General features: G+C 45.2%; 1 protein-coding gene across 5 annotated transcripts in view; it reads left to right on the top strand.

The window, feature by feature from the left end:
- The window catches only part of ZC3HAV1 (zinc finger CCCH-type containing, antiviral 1), a 56,635-nt gene that overhangs the window by 6,381 nt on the left and 28,085 nt on the right, over positions 1-22,169 (top strand). For 3 of the 5 annotated variants that reach the window (XM_045577223.1, XM_045577212.1, XM_045577227.1), the window contains exons 1-2: positions 1,231-1,416; positions 1,459-1,804. In XM_045577223.1, the coding sequence (XP_045433179.1) occupies position 1,416; positions 1,459-1,804 (347 nt within the window). In that variant the 5' untranslated portion in view covers positions 1,231-1,415. Of the gene's footprint in view, positions 1-1,230; positions 1,417-1,458; positions 1,805-22,169 lie in introns of those variants that run through there. The other 2 variants (XM_045577219.1, XM_045577235.1) reach the window with 2 other exon arrangements.

The following is a 22,169-nucleotide window of genomic DNA, read 5'->3' as shown; positions in this document are numbered from 1 at the left end:
TGTTGGGGGGCGGGGGTTCGACAGGAGACACACACACAGGAGACACACACACACACACACACACACACACACTTTCTCTCCACTCCCAACTTGGGTCCAGTGCTGGGGGCCTGCAAATTAACTGACAATAGGAGAACAGGAGAAAAGACAAGATTTATTTACACATGGGTAGTGGTGGGGAGGGCCCAGTAATTGAAAAGTCCTGGAATAGCCAGAAGATTGTGTGTCTCAATTTAACAAAAGGGGGTGAGGGGTTTAGGGCTTCAGGAAGAGAGTATAGAAGGTTCTACTGGGCTTTTTTTTTTTTTTTTTTTTCCTACTGGGCTTTTTGATGCTAATAGAATGGCAGTCTGTCTCCACCAGGCAACTATCTCAATACATTAGCAGTCAGCTCCTGATGTAGAGAGTTCATGGTAGCTGTATTTTCAGGAGGCTCTGCTTTAGTCATATGGAGAGAATTCCAGATAAAATTTCGTATATGCATCCTTTGTAGTACAAATGTTTTCAACAGTCTCTATACCAACTCTGGAGGTCCAAGTGGGTGCCCACAGGGGAAAAAGATCTTGTCCAAACGTCCAAAGAGAGAAACCTTTCTGAGATCCTGGGAATGCGTCTGCACAGGCCCTCGTGACTGACTGCCTGCTTGCTGGAGGGAATTCGACCAAGCCTGGGGCACCGCGGTCAGCGATGACAGGCAGGCCCAGGAAGGTCAGAAAGAGATCCTTCCAAAAGCTCAGAGATGGCAAAGGGCAGGGAGAGGCACAGCCGCCGTTTTTTAGGAGCGTGCGGCCCTGACGGGGTGGCGTGGGAGAAAGTGCACAGCGGTCCCTGCCAGGCGGCCCACGCGCTGGGCCTGTAGGTCAAGCAAGCGTCGGGCTGCAGCTCGATGGCTCAGGGTTCGTCCTCAAACGCAGAGCGGAGATGCTAATACTAATAGTCCCCTGGCGGAGTTGCAGAGAAGATAGGCTGAGGGAAGCCGGCTCCCTGCCCAGAGCTGGCGCTTACGAGGTGTGTGCTTTCCTGGAAGGGTGGGGTGCGGAGAGCACGCCTCCAGGCGTCTCCAAACAAGACGCACCAGAGCGCGCCCGGACCGCTTCGGTCCCGCTTCTCCCCGAGCAGCCTCGCCCCGCGCCGCCGGGGAGCCTTGCGCTCCGGAACCTAGAACCCGGCGGGGGCCGCCGACCCGCCCGCGCGGCAGGCCGGCCTTTCCACCCGGTTTACAAGTATTTTTGACTTTTAGGACTTTAACTCGGACACGGGGGCCGGGGTCGGCGGATCCGCCCTCTGGACCCGGAGCCGTGCGAGAAGGAAACCGAAACCGCTAACGGCGGCGGGGAGAGCGCGCGCTCCGAACCCCGCGCCCCGCCCGAGCGCCCCGCCCCTCCCGGTTTCGTAAGTTTCGATTCCTCCCGGAGAGCAGAGCGAGGAGAGCGAGGGGAGAGAGGAGAGCCAGCCGAGTGAGTGGCGCCGCGGCCGGCCCCGCGCGGAGCGGAGCCATGGCGGACCCGGAGGTGTGCAGCTTCATCACCAAGATCCTGTGCGCCCGCGGCGGCCGCCTGGCCCTGGACGCGCTGCTGGGCGAGATCGCGCTGTCCGAGGCGCAGCTGTGCGAGGTGCTGGAGGCGGCGGGGCCCGGCCGCTTCGTGGTCCTGGAGGCGGGCGGCCCGGCCGGGGTCACCCGCTCCGTGGTGGCCACCACCGCGGCTCGCGTCTGCCGTCGCAAGTTCTGCCGCCAGGACTGCGGCCACCTGCACCTCTGCAAGCTCAACCTGCTGGGCCGCTGCCACTACACGCAGGCGGACCGGTGAGTGCGCCCGCCGGGGATGGGCGGCTCCCGGCGCCGGGGCTGGGCGGACGGACGGTCGGTCGGTCGGAGCTGCGGTCCGCTGGGGGGGAGCCCTCGGGGCGCCTCGCACCCCACAGCCTTTGCCTCCAGCCCCTCGCTTCCCTGCAAAGAGCTCTCCCGCCAGCGCCTTCTGCAGATTTCCCCTCGAATGTGGCTCTAAGGCGATGTTGCCTGGGGAAGGCTACCCTTACTCCCGGATCCCTTAGGATACGGCGCTTTGGGACCCGCCCCACGGCCTAGAGAATGTGAAGGCAGGTTTGGGACGAAGGAGAGCCCCCGCTCTCCGGAGCCCGAGTCTTTTTTTTTTTTTTTTTTTTAATGTATTTTATTGACTTATTACACAGAGGAAGGGAAAGAGAGAGCTAGAAACATCCATGAAAGAGAAACATCGATCAGCTGCCTCCTGCACCTCCCCCACACCCCCGGGGTTGTGCCCACAACCAAGGTACATGCTGGAATCGAACCTGGGACCCTTCAGTCCGCAAGCCGACGCTCTATCCATTGAGCTAAACCGGTTTCGGCTAGAGCCCGAGTCTTCACCTCTCTGCTTCCTCTGGCCCCGGGTGCGCTGCCCGCACCCCCGCCTCGCCGCGCACCTGGGTGCGTCCCCATTCCCCTCTGTCCCTCCTCTGGCACCTGCCGCGCCTCCCGGCCAGAGTGGCCCCCGTTCAGGGTCGCCGATGGATGGTGTGTGGCCCCCCAGCGCGCCTTCGGGGGGGAGGGGGCTCCTCGTGGCCGAGCCGGGGACCGCCCGCTCTCCGGGGCCGCTTGGAACGAGTGTGTCTGACCCCCCAGCAGCTCTTTCTGTGTTCCGGCTGGTTCTGCATTGCCTCAAGGCGCGCCCCAAGGTTTGGGCTACGCTCTCTTTGGCCTGTCTCCCGTCTCCTCTCCCTAAGAGAGCTCACTCCCTCTGGGTGAGCAGCTGTCACATCCACCACGATGGCCCCCACGTGTTGCTCGGCCTCCCAGGCAGCCCCGGCCTTTTAGCCTAATCTAGGCTATCTGTCTCTCTGGGTCTGAGCAGCGGGAATGTAAATCCATCTTACCTTGCTTTCCCCTAGGGCAGGGTATCCGACACTCTCCCCAGCCCCCTTTTCATCTTCCCCAACACTTTCATCACCAAGTCCTCCCATCCCCTGCCTGCCTGGTCCTCCTGTCCATCTCACGTCTCCACGAATGCCTTGCTGAATTAGGACTGTCTCGGACCATAGTCTTTCTCCCCATCTTTTCTGTCTCTTAGGTAGTGCTGCCCGATTATTTTTCTTGTAATATAGTACTTTTCACACTTTGCCCTCCTTAAACACTTTAAGTGACATCCTACTGTCCAAAATGGTGGTCATCAAACTTTTGAGAAAAACTTTCAATTTACTCACCTCCAATAATATGTGTAGTAACATGTATAAAAGACTTAGTTTAAATGGATGAGGTAGTTGATATACTATTTAAAAATATGTTTTGTATGTGTTTAGGGTAAAACTAAAAAAAAAAATTTTTTTTAAAGTGTTAGAAGGTGCCTTGTTGTTTAAAAATATTTATTGGATATGTTGTGAGGCACCAATTTACAAGTATTTTTGACTTTTAGGAAGTTGTGTGTACAGAGGGAGAGAACTAAGTAACAGCGAGGATGAAATTAGGAAGGAAGGAAGGACTGGAGAGAGGGAGATAGAAAGGAAAGGAAGGAACATTCTAGTAATATACTGAATAACAATAGAGAAAAAAGACTTTATCTCTTTCTGTTGTGAAATTTTTTCTCACCAACTTGTGTTGGCTTTAAAACCTAACTAAGTTTTAAATATTATACTTCTTTTGTTTTTTTTTACTATAGATTTTTAAAAACTATATTAAAGTAGTGTAAAGAGAATGATGAACCCGATGTACACATCATTTTGCTTCAACAGTTTTAAAATTATAGACAATTTCATTTATTCCTTCCTCCCTATATCCATCCCCAACTTCAATGTGTTATTTTAAACCAAAAAGAGTTCATTTGCTTCATAAATACTATCTAAAGCTGTGATTTTTCAACCTTTATCTCGTGACACACACACTATTTACTAAAAAATTCTTTGGCACACCAAAAATTTTGTGCTGATATGACCAAAAAAAGTATAATTTTGATTCATACACATCAGACAGCTATTGTGGATATGTTACATAAACAATATATTTAGAAACTTAGTTTCAATTTCTTATACACTGACTTCAGAAATATTAGTTTAGAAACTTTAGTTTTATGAATTTGAGAAATTTTAATTTTTTTGAACAGCTTAAGGTCATAGATTAGGTTGTTAACCTTTACTTTTCTATATTTTAAAATAATATATGTGTAAGATAGGGATAATTTGGTCAATGAAAGTTTGGATGGATCCTTTGGGGAATTCATTCAAGTTACTTTTTTTTTCAGTGTAGTGATACATTCTTATTTCTTACATTTATTTGTCTTGTAATATTTTTTTATTAACTTTAATTTCTTTTACATAACTTTTGAATTTGAGAATTACAAATTTTTTATCCATCATTGTACATTGCGTCTTTATAATAAGGACCCTTGGGATAATTTTTTTTCCCTTGGATCCTAAAAATATGTCGTCCCCCCCCCCCCCCAGTTTTAAAAATGTTCTCCCCATCTTAGCAACTTATAAAACCTTATCTTCTAACACTTGAAGTGTGGGAGTCTGAGGACTTGATTCTTTGATCACTGGATAATGTTGACCAATGGGTACCCACACTGAGATTACCATTCAGTTTGGTAAACTGTTCTGTTTGAGAACAGTTTGCATTTTTCTGCATTTATTATAAAAAACTGCTTCTGAAGGGCCTGTTTGGCTCAGTGGATAGAGTGTCGGCGTGCAGACTTAAGGGTCCCGGGTTCGATTCTGGTTAGGGGCATGTACCTTGGTTGCAGGCACATCCCCAGAAGGGTGTGTGCAGGAGGCAGCTGATCGATGTTTCTCTCTCATCGATGTTTCTAGCTCTCTATCCCTCTTCCTTCCTCTCTGTAAAAAAATCAAAAAAATATATTAAAAACAAAACCCTGTTTCTGTAGGGCTGTCACACATAAACGGATCTCTCCTATTCTGTAGTTCATCTTTTCTCTTACATTGCTTTTAGTCATACATTTTAATCAGTAACAGGGTTTGCTTTATTGTTGGGTAATTTGTTTTGGTGCATCAGTTTGGATATTGCTGTTTGCTTTGCTGAAATATGTGCCCACTGGTGGAGTTCTAATCCTAGTTCTGACACACAGACCATAGCTAGAATTCATTGAGCAAATAACTATGTACCAAGCACTCCCATAAGTACTTTAGGGATGGTATCTAAGTTAGTCCTTGATTTTTGAGGTAGATATCGTAAGCCCCACTTAATGTAAGGAAATACAGGCCTAGAGCTGCTAGAAATTTATTGAAGTTCACGGAGCAGATAACTGGCAGAGTTGATGTTGAGCCTAGATCTGCATAACTTCTTAACTAGCTACTTGTGTGGTCAAACAGCTGTGTAAAGTGTGATCTTTCATTAATTCCAGTTATTTTTTTGCAAGCATGATTTCTGTTTAAAGCAGGTTGCTGTCTATCTTTAACTAGCTTTGTGGTTTCTGCTCCTGTGGCTGTTTCCTCTGCGCCTTTCCTGTTTGTATGCCTTCCTCCCCCTGTGGTGAACTTTGGGTGAACATGGGTAGGTAGAAAGAGGGTTAGTTGACTGCTTCATAAACTGAAAAACAAAACAAAACACAAAAAGCCCAAAAAAACCCACAACCACCCAAAAGAACAAAAAGTGCAAAGAATAATACAACAAGCACCAGAGTATATATATATTTTGAGTATATTAATGTAACAAAAATTATCTGTACTAATAAAGAGCTAATATGCTCATGGTTGATATGCCATAATGGGTAGTGATCAGGTAATTAGCATATTAGCTGGGGCATTGCTCTGGAGATGGGGTAGAAGCGGGGACCAACCCTAAGCAACTTGAGGGACTGAGGGTGGGGCTTAAGCGGCCAGAGAAAGCCAGAGGGTTTAGGGGCTGGGCCAGGCATGCTGGAGCTCTCCGAGGACAGGTTCAGGTGTTAAGGCAGGGCTGCAGGTGGGTGGGCAGCGCCACGTGATTTCATGCACTGGGCTCCTAGTATTATATAAAAGAAACTACCTAATAAAAGAGTAACATGATAATTGACTGTACCTTTGTGACACCCACCAGCCAATCAGGAGTGAGTATGCAAATTAACCAATCAAAGATGATGGTTAATTTGCATATGCAGGCACCCATCAACTGGGGGCAGGACGCTTGCATCATCACCATGGTGACTATGCAGGCATTCCACACCACCCCAGCTGCTCTGGGCCTTTGGGCAGTGTGGGAAGGCGGAAAGGCAGCTTCAGACAGGGGGAAGGTCGAGCGAGCAGCCAGGGAAAGGAAGATCCATTCTTGCATGAATCTTCATGCATAGAGCCTCTAGTATACAGTGTAACAAGTTTATAACTCATCTTCTAGAATAAATAAATGTTTGCATCTTTCATTTTTGCTTATCTTTTTAAAAAATATTTTTTTATTGATTCCTATGGGGGTGGGGATGGAGCCTGCAACCTGGGCATATGCCCTGATCTGCAATTGAACCCTGACCTCCTGGTTTTATGGGTCAATGTTCAGCCACTGAACCTCACCAGCTAGGACAGTTCATTACTTACAACAGCTGTGTAGTATTTCATCATATGATACCACAATTCAGTACCTGTTCTTCCAATAATGAGCACTTGGGATAGTTCCAGTTTTTGACTACAACAAACCTTACTGCCAAAAATATCAATACACACTTAAGATCAATTCTCTCAGCAAATTTTAGTACTACTATACATTTTTATTAACTATGGTCACCGTTGTATACCTTAGCTCTTTAGAACTTACTCACTTATAACTGAAAGTTTGTGCTCTTTGACCAACATCCCTCCCCACATTCCTGACAATTCTACTTTCTTCTTAAATGAATTTGGCTTTTCTTTTTTTAGATTCCATATTTAAGTGAGATGAATGCAGTATTTGTCTTTCAGTAACTGGCTTTTTTCTTTCTTTCTTTCTTTTTATTTTATTTTATTTTTTAATTAAATTATTATCTGTGTACATATTTACCATTGCCCCCCCATACATACCCACCTTCCCCAGAGTTTTGTGTCCATTGGTTGTACTTATATGCATGTATACAAGTCCTTCGGTTGATCTCTTATCTCCCCCAGATTCACTTAGCATAATGTCTTTTAGGTTCATACGTGTTGCCACAAATGGCAGGATTTACTTCTTTTATGGCTGCATAATATTCCATTGTGTACATATATACCACATTTTCTTTATCCTCTCATCTGTCCATGGACACTTAGGTTGTTTCCATGTCTTGGCTACTGTGAATAATGTTGCAATGAGCATGGGAATGCAGATATCTCTTTGAGATAGTGATTTCATTTCCTTTAGATATATACCCAGAAGAGGGAGGGAGGGAGGGAGGGAGGGAGGGAGGGAGGGAGGGAGAGAGAGAGAGAGAGAGAGAGAGAGAGAGAGAGAGAGAGAGAGAGAGAGAGAGACACTTCCATGTGAGAGGGATCCATTGATTGGTTTCTTTCTGCATGAGCCCTGATTGGGGCCAGGGATAGAACCTGCAACCCAGGTACGGGCCCTTGTTCGGGAATCAAACCCACCAAGACCCTCTGGTGTGTGGGCTGGCACCCTAACCACTGAGACACATTGGCTAGCGCTGGTATTTCTTGTTTTAATTATTTGAGGGACCTCCATGTTGTTTTCCACAATGGCCGTACCAATTTACAATCCCAACACCACTGTGGTGTATTTGGTGTTTATTTTTCTCATTTATTATTATTATTATTTTTACATATTTGTGTATTTCTAAGAAATATTTAGGATTATTTTGCCTGTTTTCAAGCCTATAAATGTCCTCAATACTAGATGTATAAATTATTGCTTTGTTTTCTCTTGTTTGTGCAGCACGATGTTTCCGAGACTCACCCCTAATATACAGAGCCCTATTTTGGTACCACCTTGAGAACTGGGCAAGATGGACTTCTGCCCTACACCCTCTGCTCTACAGGCCCTGGTTCCAGCCCTCCTCCAGTTGTGTCCTTATTTTGTGAGGAGTCCAGGAGGCCAAGGAGTGCCTCATTGCCTTCTCAACCATGCTCTAGTTCCTGGGACCCTGGAATTCCCAAGCCTGTTTCTGGAGCTTGTGTGTAGACTTCTTCCCCAGGCCTCCATACATGTAGAAGGAATTTGTCTGGCATGTCCATTGCCTCTGCATGATGGCATGAGCAGTGTGGCACAGAGCCTGCGTTGAGAAGAGAAGTATTGGGCTGGAGCTAGGAGCCTGGCTGAACTTTCTTCATTCTGTTATTTGTTACTATAGAACTCTGAGGTCTGAGAATTCTAAATTCTAACTTGACCTTCCAAGTCATTCTAAAAGTATCAGAGGGCTGGTGCACGGTTTTGTGCACTGGTGGGGTCCTTCAGCCTGGCCTGCACCCTCTCTCAATCCAGGACCCCTCGGGGGATGTCGGACTGCTGGTTTTGGCTGGATCCCTGCAGGCCAGGTGAGGGACCCCACCGGTGCATGAATCTGTGCACCAGCCCTCTAGTTAATCTAAGATCTTAGATTAATCTTCTCCTGCCCTCTCCCCTCCCCCCTGAGATTCATCAGTCTGTTCCTTGTGTCCATGCCTGTGTGTTGAACGTCTGCCCTATAGTGGTCAGTATGCGCCATAGCTACTGGTTTAATGGTCAAACGGTTGCTTAGACTTTTATATATATAGATATTTGTCAAGATAGGAAGATAGAACATGTTTTCTTGAACCATTTCTTAGCTTGATTAATTAGTGTTAAATATTTAGACACTTGGTGCATGGACCTCTACTTTATTTTGCCCCAGTGCCACAGATTTTAGAAGAGTGACTGCTCTAGTTCATTCAGATGTATAGCTTCTTTTGTATGGATGTACACAATTTGCATATCAATTTTCGTATTACTAAAGTATAGATTGTTTTCAATTTTTTGCTATAACTATCCGTGATGTGTTGGACATTTTGATATACCTTTCCTTGTGCACATATGCAAGAGTTCCCTAGGTATCTAGTAGTGAAGACACAAACTTAACCTTTTTAAAAAAAAAAAAATGTTTTTATTGATTTTTAGAGGGACAGAAGGGGAGAGGAAGAGAGACACACACACACAGCCCCCACTGGGGATTGAACCCACAACCCAGGCATGTGCCCTGACCGGGAATCCAACTGGCAACCTCATTGTGCATGGGTTGACATTCAACCACTGACCCACATTGGCCTGACTGTTTCCATTGATTTTAAAGAGAGGAAGGGAGAGGGAGAGACAGAGAGAGACATCAGTGTGAGAGAAACATGGAGCGATTGGTTGCACATGCCTGAAGCAGAGATAGAATCTGCAACCAGAATGGAGCCGAATGACCTTCGGTGCACAAGAGAAGGTCCATCCAATTGAGCCACACTGGCCTGGGCTGTATACCAAGTTTTACCCTGCAGGAGAATATGAGGGTCCCTTGTTTCATTTCCTTGCCAGTTGATATCATCAGCCTTTTAAAATTTGTTCCAATACCAGGAATGTGAAATGTACCTCATTGTGGTTTTATTTATTATTATTTTTAAAGTATATTTTATTGACTTCAGAAAGAAAGGGAGTGGGAGAGAGAGAAACATCAGTGATGAGAGAGAATCATTGATTGGCTGCCTTGTGCACACCTCCTATTGGGCATGTACCCTTGACTGGAATCGAACCCAGGACCCTTCAGCTCGCAGGCCAACGCTCTGTCTACTGAGCCAAACCTGCTAGGTTTGGTTTTATTTCTTTATATATTCTGACTTGTAGCTCTTTTAAGTCACATTGCTTGTCTTACTTGATGTCTACTTCTTAGTAGTTGTTTTTTGTGTGTGTCATTTTAGTTCTCTGTAATAGACTTTGTTATTTATTTTATTTCTTATCATTGCAAACTGTATATAGTTCAGTGGCAGTAAGCACACTCATGATGTTGTGCAACCCTCACTACTGTTTAGTTCCGGAACATTTTCATCTCCCCAAAAGAAGCCATTCCCATCAGCAGTCACTCTGTTGTAGTGTACTCCGAATCTCACAAAGGACGCCTCAATCAAAAAGTCAAATTATGGAGTCACTTATTCAAAAGCTGGCAGTTACAAGGAGGCAAAAGCTCTCCAAATCTCACAACCCCGGAATACTGGTGACATCAGGCTTATATAGGCAGAATATCACAAAGGTATCGATTACATCTTTAGGTTTGGAATGAGGGGCCTGGTTTGCACAAAACAGTTACAGAAGCGAAATTGAGCAAGTTAGTTATCTATAAAGATTAATTATAGTTTTGGGTCTTCGGGTCACTGAATCAACAACTGAATCAACGGAAACACATTGTCTGGAGCCACTGAGGCAATTTAGGATAATTGCGCCCGTCCTGGCCCCCAGGTACAGAAGAATGTGCTTCCATAACCAGTGAGATCACAATCAATGGGATATTCAAACTACCAACAATGGAGCATTCAATCGATTGGGATAGTATACAAGTTCAGAAAAATCAAAATAACATTTCTATTGTTTTAGCAAGCAAATCGGTACAGAAGCCAAAGCAGCTGGGTTAAAGTTAAACTGCAGTTTCTACCTCAGATGATTGCTACCATACTTCAACTCCTCCTCCTCTCCCCAGCCCATGGCTCCACTGATTTGCCTATTCTGGATGTTTCCTCTAAATGGAGTCATACAAGATCGGTTGCACTGTGTCTGGCTTCTTTCACTGGCTAGTAGGTTTGCCTTTTACCTTTGTGTGTCACATGTCGTCTGTGTGGGTGTATTTACCCACGAGGTGTCTTCCTGGAAGTTCCTTCTTTTGCTAGTGGCGCTCTGTCCGGGTAGTCCTGTTGTCAGGCCGATGGCCTTGGGGATGTGCTATTTTCTGTGACATCACCGCACAGAGGTGTGTGCCCTGTAAGAATCATTTGGAACTTCTCTTTTTATTTTTTTATGTTTTTGGCATGAGAACATTTATTTGTTAAATCACAGAAGTAGAAGAAGTAGTTTCTGCAAGAAATGGGCTTAGGCCAGGGCAATGTGGCTCAGTGGTTGAGTGTTGACCCATGACCCATGAGCGTAGACCCATCCAACCAGTTCCATTCCTGGTCAGGTCACACGCCCAGGTGTCAGGCTGGATCCCCAGTAGGGGGTGTGTAGGAGGAAGCAGATCTTTCTATCTCTCTATCCCTCTCCCTTCTCTCTCTAAAAAAAAAAAAAAATCAATAAAAACACATTTATAAAAGAAGAAAGAAATGGAGTTAGGAAGCAAGTATGGAGATAAAGGAAGGGAGCTTGGAGCTTGAAGCTAATGGTAACCTGCCTGGGGCAAGGAGGAGGAGGGGGAGGAAGTGGGTGGAGAGGGTGGGGGCAGGGGGAGGGAGGGAAGGGAAGGGAAAGGGAAAGGGAAATCGAAAGGCTTGGTCTTGCTCCCCGGAGGCACAGTGCTCATTTGGAAAATTTTCTCTTTATAGATTCTCTTTGAGTTTATTTTAATTTGATCCAATTTGACGATCATTTTCTTCAGCTTTCTGTAGACATTAAGAAACCATGACCTTATAAGTGATACTGAATCATGATACTGAATCAAAATAGTGATAAATAGGCACCTGATAACAATATTTTCTACTTAAAAAGTAGAAAGTATTACGTATGTCCCCTTTTCCCTTCATTGTCGTCTTCCAGCCTGCCCCTGCCCCCGCCCCCAGCCTTCACCCCCCTCCATTGTCTATGTCCATTGGTTATACTTATATGCATGAGAACTCTTTTATCCTCCCATTCCCCAATACTTTCTACTTTTAAACAGACTATAGGGATGGCAAAATTAAATATTTAAAATAAGTATAGATTTGTTTCCCTTCTATAAAAGGGTTCTAATATGCTTACTGTTTCTGACCACATTTACTTCCAAGCAGGCACCTGTGGTGACCTTTACCTTTAGGCTACTTTGCAACTGGGAAGGCCCCCAGACGGGGTGGGAAGGGAGCAAATGAATCCAGACGGACCAAGGATATCAGGCCCAGTGAGAAGTCCGTTTAATCAGTTGGAGCAGGGGAGCTGAACTCGGATTGGAAGGAGAGAGTAGAGATCTATTTTATGATCTTTTAACACTTCCCTACCGAGAAGAGACTCCATGTAATACTCCATCTGATTTTACTTTCTGAAATAGAAACAAACCTTTGTACTAAAAATATTATTCCTGCTCTGACCGGTTTGGCTCAGTGGATAGGCCTGCGGACTGAAAGGTCCCAGCTTGGGTTCCAGTCAAGGGCATGTACCTACCTTGGTTGTAGGCACATCCCCAGTGGGGGGTGTGCAGGAGGCAGCTGATCGATGTTTCTCTCTCATCAATGTTTCTAGCTGTCTATCCCTCTCCTTTCCTCTCTGTAAAAAAATCAATAAAAAAAAAATATATATATATATATATATTTTTGTGTGAGTTGTAAATTTTATTTTATTATTATTTTTGTGGTACAGATTTTATTTTTTTATTTTTTTAACATTTATTTATTTTTACATATTTTATTGATTTTCCCCCCACCCTCCCTCCCACACATCCCCTCCCTCCCCAGAGTTTTATGTCCATTGGTTGTACTTATATGCATGGATACAAGTCCTTCAGTTGATCTATTATCTCCCCCAGATCCTCCTCCCCTCCCCGCTGAAATTTGACAATCTGCTTGTTGCTTTACTGTCTCTGTATCTATCTTTTGGTTCATCAGTTTATAATGATCTTTATTATCCACAAATGAGTGAGGTCATGTGGTGTTTCTCTTTCATTGATTGGCTTATTTCACTCAGCATGATGTTCTCCAATTCCATCCAGGTTGCTGCAAATGATGAGAATTCCTTCTTTTTTATGGCAGCATAGTATTCCATTGTGTAGATGTACCATAGTTTTTGGATCCAATCATCTGCTGACAGGCACCTAGGCTGTTTCCAAATTCTGGCTATTGTAAATTGTGCTGCTATGAACATAGGGGTGCATATATCCTTTCTGATTGGTGTTTCTAGTTTCTTGGGATATATTCCTAGGAGTGGGATTACTGGATCAAATGGGAGTTCCATTTTCAGTTAAAAATATATATATTTTTAAAAAGAATATTTCTTGAGCACATACTTTGCGTCGAAGACAGTAGACTATTCTGAAGCTTCTGCCTTTCCTTTCTCGCTAAAGAAATCCTCAAATACGGTTGAGCAAGTTAATATTTCTCTCTAGTTTATTTTAATATTCTTAACTCCCCAGGGGATTATGTTGGAAGCTTGGCAGGGGGAGAAGGGGCGTGTACCCTTGTCTGACCTGCTTCTTCTAATCAAGATTTTGGCAGTTCTGCCTGGCACCACCTCCTCCTCTACTCTTGCCACTCCCTACACTGTTTCTCCACCCTGATATGGATAGCACCCAAACTTGGCTGCTCATTGGAATCAACTTGCAAAATCTTTAAAAAAAAAATACTGATGCCCAACTCCTACCCCGTAGACATTCTGATTTAATGTCTGACATGGGTATTGGGATTTTGTAGAAGCCCTCACCTGAGCATATGTATATTGACTTTTAGAGAGAGGAAGGGAGAGAGAGAGGGAGACATAGATTTGTTGTTCCACTTACTTATGCCATCACTGGTTGATTTTGGTATGTGCCCTGATGGAGGAGACACTCCGCAGCAGCTTACCTGGACCGGCGGTTGGCAAACTCACTTGTCAACAGAGCCAAATATCAACAGGCCAACGATTGAAATTTCTTTTGAGAGCCAAATTTTTTAAACTTCTTCTAACGCCACTTCTTCAAAACAGACTCATCCAGGCTGTGGTATTTTGTGGAAGAGCCACACTCAAGGGGCCAAAGAGCCGCATGTGGCTCGTGAGCCGCAGTTTGCCGACCACTGGCCTAGATGATGCTCCAACCTGAGCCGCCGGGTCAGGACTAGGGTTTGCTTTATTGATAACATGTTATTCTTTTCTTTTTTTCATATTATTCTTTTAGACCAGTGTTCTTTCACCCATCCCTTTTCACCTTGCTTACATTATGGTGAGCTATTTCCTGTTTTCTGTACAAATTAGGTACTTCTTTGTTTTTACCAACCCCCCACCAGGTGTTGAGAAGCGGAGGGCGTGAGGGAGAGACGGGAAGGAGTATTTTGATACACATCACTGTAAAAAACACTGGACTCTCCCTTGGTTATTATCTTTCCCCCATTGGTCCAGCTGCACAGCCCAGAGCTGCTGCTGTGGTTACCGATGTGTGAGGTGGAACAGCTCGTAGGGGGCTGGCCGTGCAGGAACCTAACCCGCAGTCTCCTAATCGGACCGGGGCAGCCCCGGTTCTCAGCCCCGGCCCCGCTTCCCGGCAAGCTAAATCGGTGTCTGAGGCTGTGGCCCAGGTTGAGGTATTTCGAAATGCTCAACCTTGTAGAAATTTGGTATGAGGTTAGTTGAGCCAAATTGACGACACGGGAAGCAAAATCTCAACGGGTTGGAAAATGCTCTGCAAAACGGCAGTTTTGCATCTTACTTTTGACATTGTAGTCAAAGGAGGAAGTGCAAGGGGGAGGGAGGGTTTGCAGGAAATCCACTGGTGAGAGATTGGGAAGTTGGGGGAAAGCAGAGTGAGGGGGAAAATCTCTGGAATTGGATAAAAAGTAAAAGGAATAGATGTATATTTTTTTTTTTTTTTACCGAGGTGAGTGCAGGATAGGTATCTGTTACAATTAACATAATAATGTGAAGACTCGTGGTCTTTGCTCTGGTGTGATTGTGTTTAGAGTGGTGTGGGAAGGGAAATTACTTAGATATTCCAAAGAAATGTTATGGTAAATGCAAAAAAAAAAAAAAAAAAAAAAAAAGAAAGAAAGAAAAAAAAAGAAAAGAAAAAAAGACCGCAGACTCAGTTAAGATAAACATTGACCTTTGTTAGGGGAAAATACTGGCCTAGGACGTGACTGCCACCATGAACTGCTTTAGTTAAAAAATTACAGTTTCAGACTATCCTATGCGGAAACTTCTGGACTCAGAGTTTGTAAGGCTGCATGTGGGCCTCCCCTGAGCTCGTCAGGTTTAGTAAGTGGCGCCTTTTGCCGTGTTGGTCCAGGGATGACTCCACTGCGAAGCTGGGGGAGGGTGTATTTGCCATGGTTAAAAGAACAGTTTGTTTTGTGGCTGGAAGAGCAAAGTGAGGTCATTTGTGTTGAAGTGTTCGGCCTGAGATTCCTGACAAAAACAGTTCTGCCTCTTTCAAGGCCACCTGTGCTGTTTCTAAAGGCAATCTTTTTTTTTTTTAAAAAAAACACATATTTTATTGATTTTTTTTTTTTTTACAGAGAGGAAGGGAGAGGGATAGAAAGCTAGAAACATCAACGAGAGAGAAACATCAACCAGCTGCCTCCTGCACACCCCGCACCGGAGATGTGCCCGCAACCAATGCACATGCATCCTACAGGAATCGAACCCGCGACCCTCCAGTCCACAGACCGAGGCTCTATCCACTGAGCCAAACCGGCTTCGGCTAAAGGCAGATCTTTTATCCCAATGCCTGCTGCTTGAAGTTTATCTGCAAACAATTGTTTTTCTCTGGACAGTCAGTTCATCATGGTTTGTAGGGAGCTCTTGACTGCTAAGGAGGTGGGGAGTCCTATGGCTGCAAACGGACCTTTTTTGGGGGGACCCCATTGTCCTCCAGGTGGAGTCCGACAACTGAGCCAGAGCAGAGAGTGTAAGAAGGGGGGAGACTTTTATCAGCTGTTGCTGGCTGCAAGCAGTTCGCCGGCTGATGTTCCTCCCACTCCAAGTGTCTTCTGGTTTATCTGACCTATGCGTGCTCAAGGCTGCAAGCTTCCTGCAAGATCTCTGCTAAGCACAGTGTTATTCTCTTTAACCCTTTCAAAGGTAATCTTGAACCCAGTACTTAATTGGACCAGCAGCCTCAGCACCACTTGGCAGCTTGTTAAAAATGCACATCCCCAGCTCCATCCCCCAGACCTGCCGGTCAGAAACTCTGGAGGTGGGGCCCCACAATCTGGGTTCTGATGTGGGTGAAAGTTTGAGCCTCCTGCAGTAGGTATGGGAGGGGGCCTGAGGATTTGCATTTCTGGCAGGTGTTCAGGGACCTCCGTTGAGAACCACTGCCTTAGAGAACCTCAAGAAGCCATGGCTAGTAGGTTTAAGCCACACTATTTCTTGGCTTAAGCCTGCTAGCCATCAGGAGGGGCCTGGAGCTGGGACAAAGTGGTCACAAGAAAATGGAAAGGAAGCTTCTGCCCCCCTTAAACCCGAACCTGGAGGCATCAGCCTGCTACAGCCTCTCTGTGGTTTATAGGCATCCTCTCTCCTTGGACTCTGCTCTCAGTTTTCCACTTAGTACAGTGGTACAGTGGCTTAAGTAATCCAGATTTTTTTTTTTTCTTCTTATTTCCTTTCTGATTTGGAAAAGTTTTTGTCCGTTTTTGTGTGTCCAGGTTAGGTTTTTGTTTGTGTTTTGAGATCTGGGTATCTGAGTCATCTTTGTGTGAGGTTCCAGGCTCAGGAAAAGGGAGTCGGAGACCAAGGTATGTTAAAGGGGAAGTTTATTCCGCACTGATGAGTGAGGGTAGATAGACAGGGATTAGGGGAGGGGGAGGAGGAGAAGGAGGACCTCAGCCACACGCAGCGGTGAAGACACCTTTTGAGGGGAGGAACAGGAAGGGGTTGGGCCCAGTGCAGAGCGGGCAGGGGTGGGCCAGGGGCACTCGGCACTCGCTGATTGGTGGTTCAATGTCTCTGATGTCCTGGCCGACGCAGGTTACGTCATCCTCCGCCCACCAGTTGGGGGAAGGGAGGATCTATCACTTGGAATCCTCCTTTTACCCAGCCTCAGTTTCCCAGAGTAAAACGTAAACTGTTACCTTAGGATTATCGTGACAAGTAAATTAAATAACAGACACAAAGTTCCTGTCACCCAGTGAATATGTAATGAGTGTTAGTTTCTGTACTTCCGGTCTTACCCCCACATAAGTGAGCACAATCCACCCCCGTCTGTGGCTGATCGATAGGCTGAAACTAGAGCAAAGAAGTCTAGGGAATGTGGGAAAACTGAGCAAGGTCTCAGAGGGAGCCGGGAATGGGGGCTGCAGGTCAGAAACCAAGGCTAGCCAAAACCGGTTTGGCTCAGTGGATAGAGCGTCAGCCTGTGGACTGAAAGGTCCCGGGTTCGATTCTGGTCAAGAGCACCTACCTTGGTTGTGGGCACATCCCCAGTGGGGGATGTGCAAGATGCAGCTGATAGATGATTCTCTCTCATCGATGTTTCTCTCTATCCCTCTCTCTTCCTCTCTGTAAAAAAACCAATAAAAAAGAATAAAGACAGGTACTGTATCTTTAAAAAACAAACAAACAAAAAAAACAAAACAGAACAGAAACCAAGGCTAGACACAGATGTTGCAGACTGAGGCTGGGTTCAAGGTGAGTGAGTATCCTGGAATCTAGAAGAGCGAGCCCTTTGCCTGAGGATGGAGAAGGGAAAGGAGAAGTGAAACTGGGAAGTGAAACTGGTCCCCTAGTCGCAGCGTGGAGGACACAGCCAGTGCAGCGTGTGCTGAGTGGGCTCTTCCACAGGCAGGAGTGGCCTGGCTGGGCTTGGAAAAGCCTGGAACGCAGGCTTCCAGACAGAGGTGTCCCCATGAGGCTGCCTGGCTGCCTGGAGTGTGTAGAGCAGTGGTCGGCAAACTGCGGCTCGCGAGCCACATGCAGCTCTTTGGCCCCTTGAGTGTGGCTCTTCCACAAAATGCCACGTGCGGGCTCGCACAGACAGTGCTACTGAAACTTCGTGGCCCGGGCGCAGAAGTCGGTTTAAGAAATGTCAATCGTGGTACTGCTGATATTTGGTTCTGTTGACTAATAAGTTTGCCGCCCACTGGCTTAGGGAAAATACTTCAGGGACCTTGGAAGTGCCCCACTCCTCCGTTAGGAGCTGACAGACACATTGTTGTCATCAAGACTGCCTCTCGCTGGGACCTGGAGCGGGCTGGGTCCTCTTTCGTGACCCTAGTCCTGGCTGTGGGAACCCCTTTCACATCCAGGATGTCTGGATTGGAGCTAAAGGGAAAGATTCTTAATTCCCTCTGATAAACGCTTGTTCCTTATCTCCCAGGCAGAGGGCAGACTGAACCTGTCTAGCTAGTGGTGGGGTGTTCAGTGAGGTTATTTTAAGCTCCACGTCCAGAGGATCCTTAATGCCAAGGCCAGTGGAGTACGATGCCCTGTGAGGGAATGAGGCTCACACACATCGTAAGGCTGTGATGGAGGGGCTTTCTGTTTCCTGCGTTCCAGGCTTTTCCAAGCCCAGCCAGGTCACCCCTGCCTGTGGGAGAGCCCACCCCGCACACGCTGCACTGGCTGGGTCCTCCACGCTGCCCGACTGGGGGACCAGTTTCACTTCTCGTTTCCCTTCTCCATCCTCAGGCAAAGGGCTCGCTCCTCTGGATTCTAGGGTACTCTTCAGGTCGCCCCCGCCCAAGGGGCTCGAGGGCGTGAGAAGGTGGCGGCTTCGCCAGCTGCTGAGGGGCGCTGGGTGGTGAGGGCTGCTGGGGAGCAGTTATCTGAAACCACAGAACCCCAAGCAAGCGGAGAGCTGAGGTCAGCCTCACCTAGAAGTGCCAGAAATGGCTAATAGCCAGGGCCACCCGGTGGAGAACGCGGAGAGGGCCGCCGGAGAAAAGGGCTGGGATAGAGGCGGCGCCAGAGCCAGGCCAGCTGCCCTTGACTTCTCAGAGGCGAGGTGCGTAGGAGGGCTGCAGGGTTTGGACCTGGCTGACAGTTACTGATCCTGTGATTTTTTTTTTCCTCACGAGGCTCCACCGCTAGATCTGAAGGCAATTCCAGAGAATTTCAGAAATGCCTTACACACAGGCCGCAGCACGAGGATAAGTGATTTTCAAAGATTAATTCTTAAGAGAGTAACTTTTACCTTAGATGCTTACATTTAAAAAACAACGATCAGCCGAATCCAGTTTGGCTCAGTGGCAGAGCGTTGGTCTGCGGACTTAAAGGTCCCAGGTTCGATTCCGGTCAAGGGCATATACCTGGGTTGCGGGCACATCCCCGGTAAGGGGTGTGCAGGAGGCAGCTGGTCGATGTTTCTCTCTCATCGACATTTCTAGCTCTCTATCTCTCTCCCTTCCTCTCTGTAAAAAATCAATAAAATATGTATACATTAAAAAAATAAAATAAAAAATAAATAAAAACCAACGATCAATTTCAGCAAGATCATTTTGAAAGTCATTTGCATTTATGTTTACTACTAATAATGAACTAAAAAAATAGTGGCAACAGATAAGTGTTTAATATTTGGGAAACGAAGGAAAAACTATTAAAAGAAAGATTTAAATTCTCAATCAGGAAAATAAAACAAGGCAAATAAATGGGGATTTTGTTAAGTGCAAATTAAAAATATGTCTATTTCATACCTATTTGAAATAGCAAAATAATAAAACTCAACGTTAATGTGCTTGTGGAGAAATAATCACATTCACATATTGGTATGTTTTTTTTCTGGAGAGCAGTAGATCAAAATGAAATGCAGGTTGCCAAGAAAATAATTGTGTCCTTTGGGAAATACTCCCAAAGGAATATATCCCAGGAAAATAACAGACAGAAAGAAGGTTATTTGTATTGTGGGAACCCTTTCACATCCCGCGTGGTTCAGGGTTCTGGAGAAGGCCGCACACAAATGAAAGAGACTTAGAAAAGTATTAATTTGGGACTATTGGGAGCCAGGTGGGAGCCCAAGAGAGGACTACCAGTGCTCCGGCTTTGCTATCTCTTTTATTAAGATTATGAGATATACCCATATCCTTTAGGCAGGAAATTCCAATAATAGACACTCAGCAAGAATTTACCTATGACTAACCAGGTGGAGGCTGCTTTAACTACCAATGTCTCAACAAACAATGTGATTAGCTGCGACCTTTCAGAACAATTAATGTTGACCAGCTTTCCTGGATTCCCTTTTCACATTTCTCTATTAGAGACAAAGATCGGTTTCCAGCATGTATAAAGGTAATTGTAGTCACACTATTTATATAGTGAAAACCTGGCCATAACCTAACCACCTGATAATTTGATAATGGTTGTGCAAATTAGAAAATAGAACATCCCATCATATATATATATATATTATTGATTGATTTTGAGAGAGACCAAAACATCAATTTGTCATTCCATTTATTTATGCATTCATTGGTTGCTTATTTAAAAAAACAACAACATATTTCTTTATTGATTTCAGAGAGGAAGGAAGAGGGAGAGAGAGATAGAAATATCAATGATGAGAGAGAATCATTGATTGGCTGCCTCCTGCATGCCCCTCACTGGGGATTGAGCTCGCAACCTGGGCATGTGCCCTTGGCCAGAATCCAACCTGGGACGCTTCAGTGCACAGGCTGATGCTCTATCCACTGAGCCAAACTGGCTAGGGCTGGTTGCTTCTTTTATGTGCCCTGACTGGGGATTGAACCTGAAACCTTGGCATATCAGAACGACACTCAAACCAACCGTGCAACCCAGCCAGGGCAATATCCCATCATATTAATAACTATTAAAACAATAAATCTGAGAACTTTAGTGATATGTTAGATTAAAAAGTGGAATGAGTTTGTTATGTGGACATTGCTAACTGTCAAATTTGGTTTGTCTGATGAAACTCTCAGTGCTGTCAGGACTTCTCAGTGATCTAAATCAGTGCATCTTGGACTTCAGTGTGATTCCATCATTTGGAGAAACTGTTGGAAGATGGGTTTTGATTCAATGGGACTAGGGTAGGGCCTGCGATTCTAAATTTCTGACAAGCTTCCAGGTACTACTGGTTCTCCTGCCACACTTTGAATAGCCAAGATCTAAATCTTTGCCACTTAGTATGGTGGTCACTAGTTATATGTGGCTATTCAAATATAAATTAATTAAAATAAAGTAAATAGAAAAATGCAGTTCCTAAGTCTCACTAGCTCTGTTTTAAATGCTCAGTAGCCATGTAGGGCTTATTTCTTAGAAAGCTTGGATGAGAGAACAATCTCATTATCATAGAAAATTCTATAATATCTACATAATCAAAGACTTAAAGTGAAGGGGTTTTTATCTCTTTCTGTAGACTTGTTTGAATTCTACCATTAAGAGCTTGTTACATGCCTTATAGTCACAAATTATACAGGTATACACTGATATATAATATGAAGACGAAATAAAGCAATGGAGCCGGGACCGGTTTGGCTCAATGGATAGAGCGTCGGCTTGGGGACGGAAGGGTCCCGGGTTCGATTCAGGTCAAGGGCATGTACCTTGGTTGCGGGCACATCCCCAGTAGGGGGCGTGCAAGAGGCAGCTGATGGATGACTCTCTCATCGATGTTTCTAACTCTCTATCTCTCTCCCCTCCTCTCTGTACAAAATCAATAAATATATTTAAAAAAGAAAGAAAGAAAGAAAGCAATGGATACTTTTTGTATAATTAAAATCTTTGATAAATGGAATTCTATTTTCTCACTGACTCTATAGTCAGTCCATAAATGTGCTATCCTCATTATTCTTTGTCTCTCAATGAGCAGTCATTTCTAATAAATTGGTTTCAGTTTTTTTTAAATATGTTTTTAAAAATTGATTTTAGAGAGAGAGGAAGGGAGATAGATGAAAGGTTTGGAGTGGGCTGAGGTCGCATACCTATGACATGAGGTTATAATGTATCAAAAGAGATTTATTCCCAGCACCTGGGTGCAAGAGGGCTGAGACCGAGAAAGGCATCAGGGAAGTGAGCAGGAGAGATAGGTTTTTATTAATCCTTGCTGGCTGCAAGCCGCTCTGCTGACTGAGGGTCTGGTCCGTCCCTGGTTCCTCCCATGCCATGTGCCTTCTGGTTATCTGAGCTATGCTGTGCTCAAGGCTGCAAGCTTTCTGTAAGGTATCTGCTAAGCACAATAAGGTTTTTTTTTGCCCCGTTTTATTCTCTTTAACCGTTTCAATAGAGAGAGATAGAAACACTGAAGAGGGAGAAACATTCGTTGGCTGCCCTCCAGATGTGCCCAGACAGGGGTTGAACCAGAAATCCAGGCATATTCCCTGACGGGGAATTATTCGGTACATAGAGGATGCTCCAACCAACTGAGCCATTCTGACTGGGCCATTAACATATATATATATATATATATATATATATATATATATATATATGCATGCATATATATAATATTTTTATTGATTTTTTACAG

The sequence above is a fragment of the Pipistrellus kuhlii genome, unplaced genomic scaffold, assembly GCF_014108245.1.
Source record: "Pipistrellus kuhlii isolate mPipKuh1 unplaced genomic scaffold, mPipKuh1.p scaffold_m20_p_10, whole genome shotgun sequence".
In the NCBI taxonomy this organism is placed as follows: domain Eukaryota; kingdom Metazoa; phylum Chordata; class Mammalia; order Chiroptera; family Vespertilionidae; genus Pipistrellus; species Pipistrellus kuhlii.
This window is presented reverse-complemented; position numbering and strand designations above follow the sequence as displayed.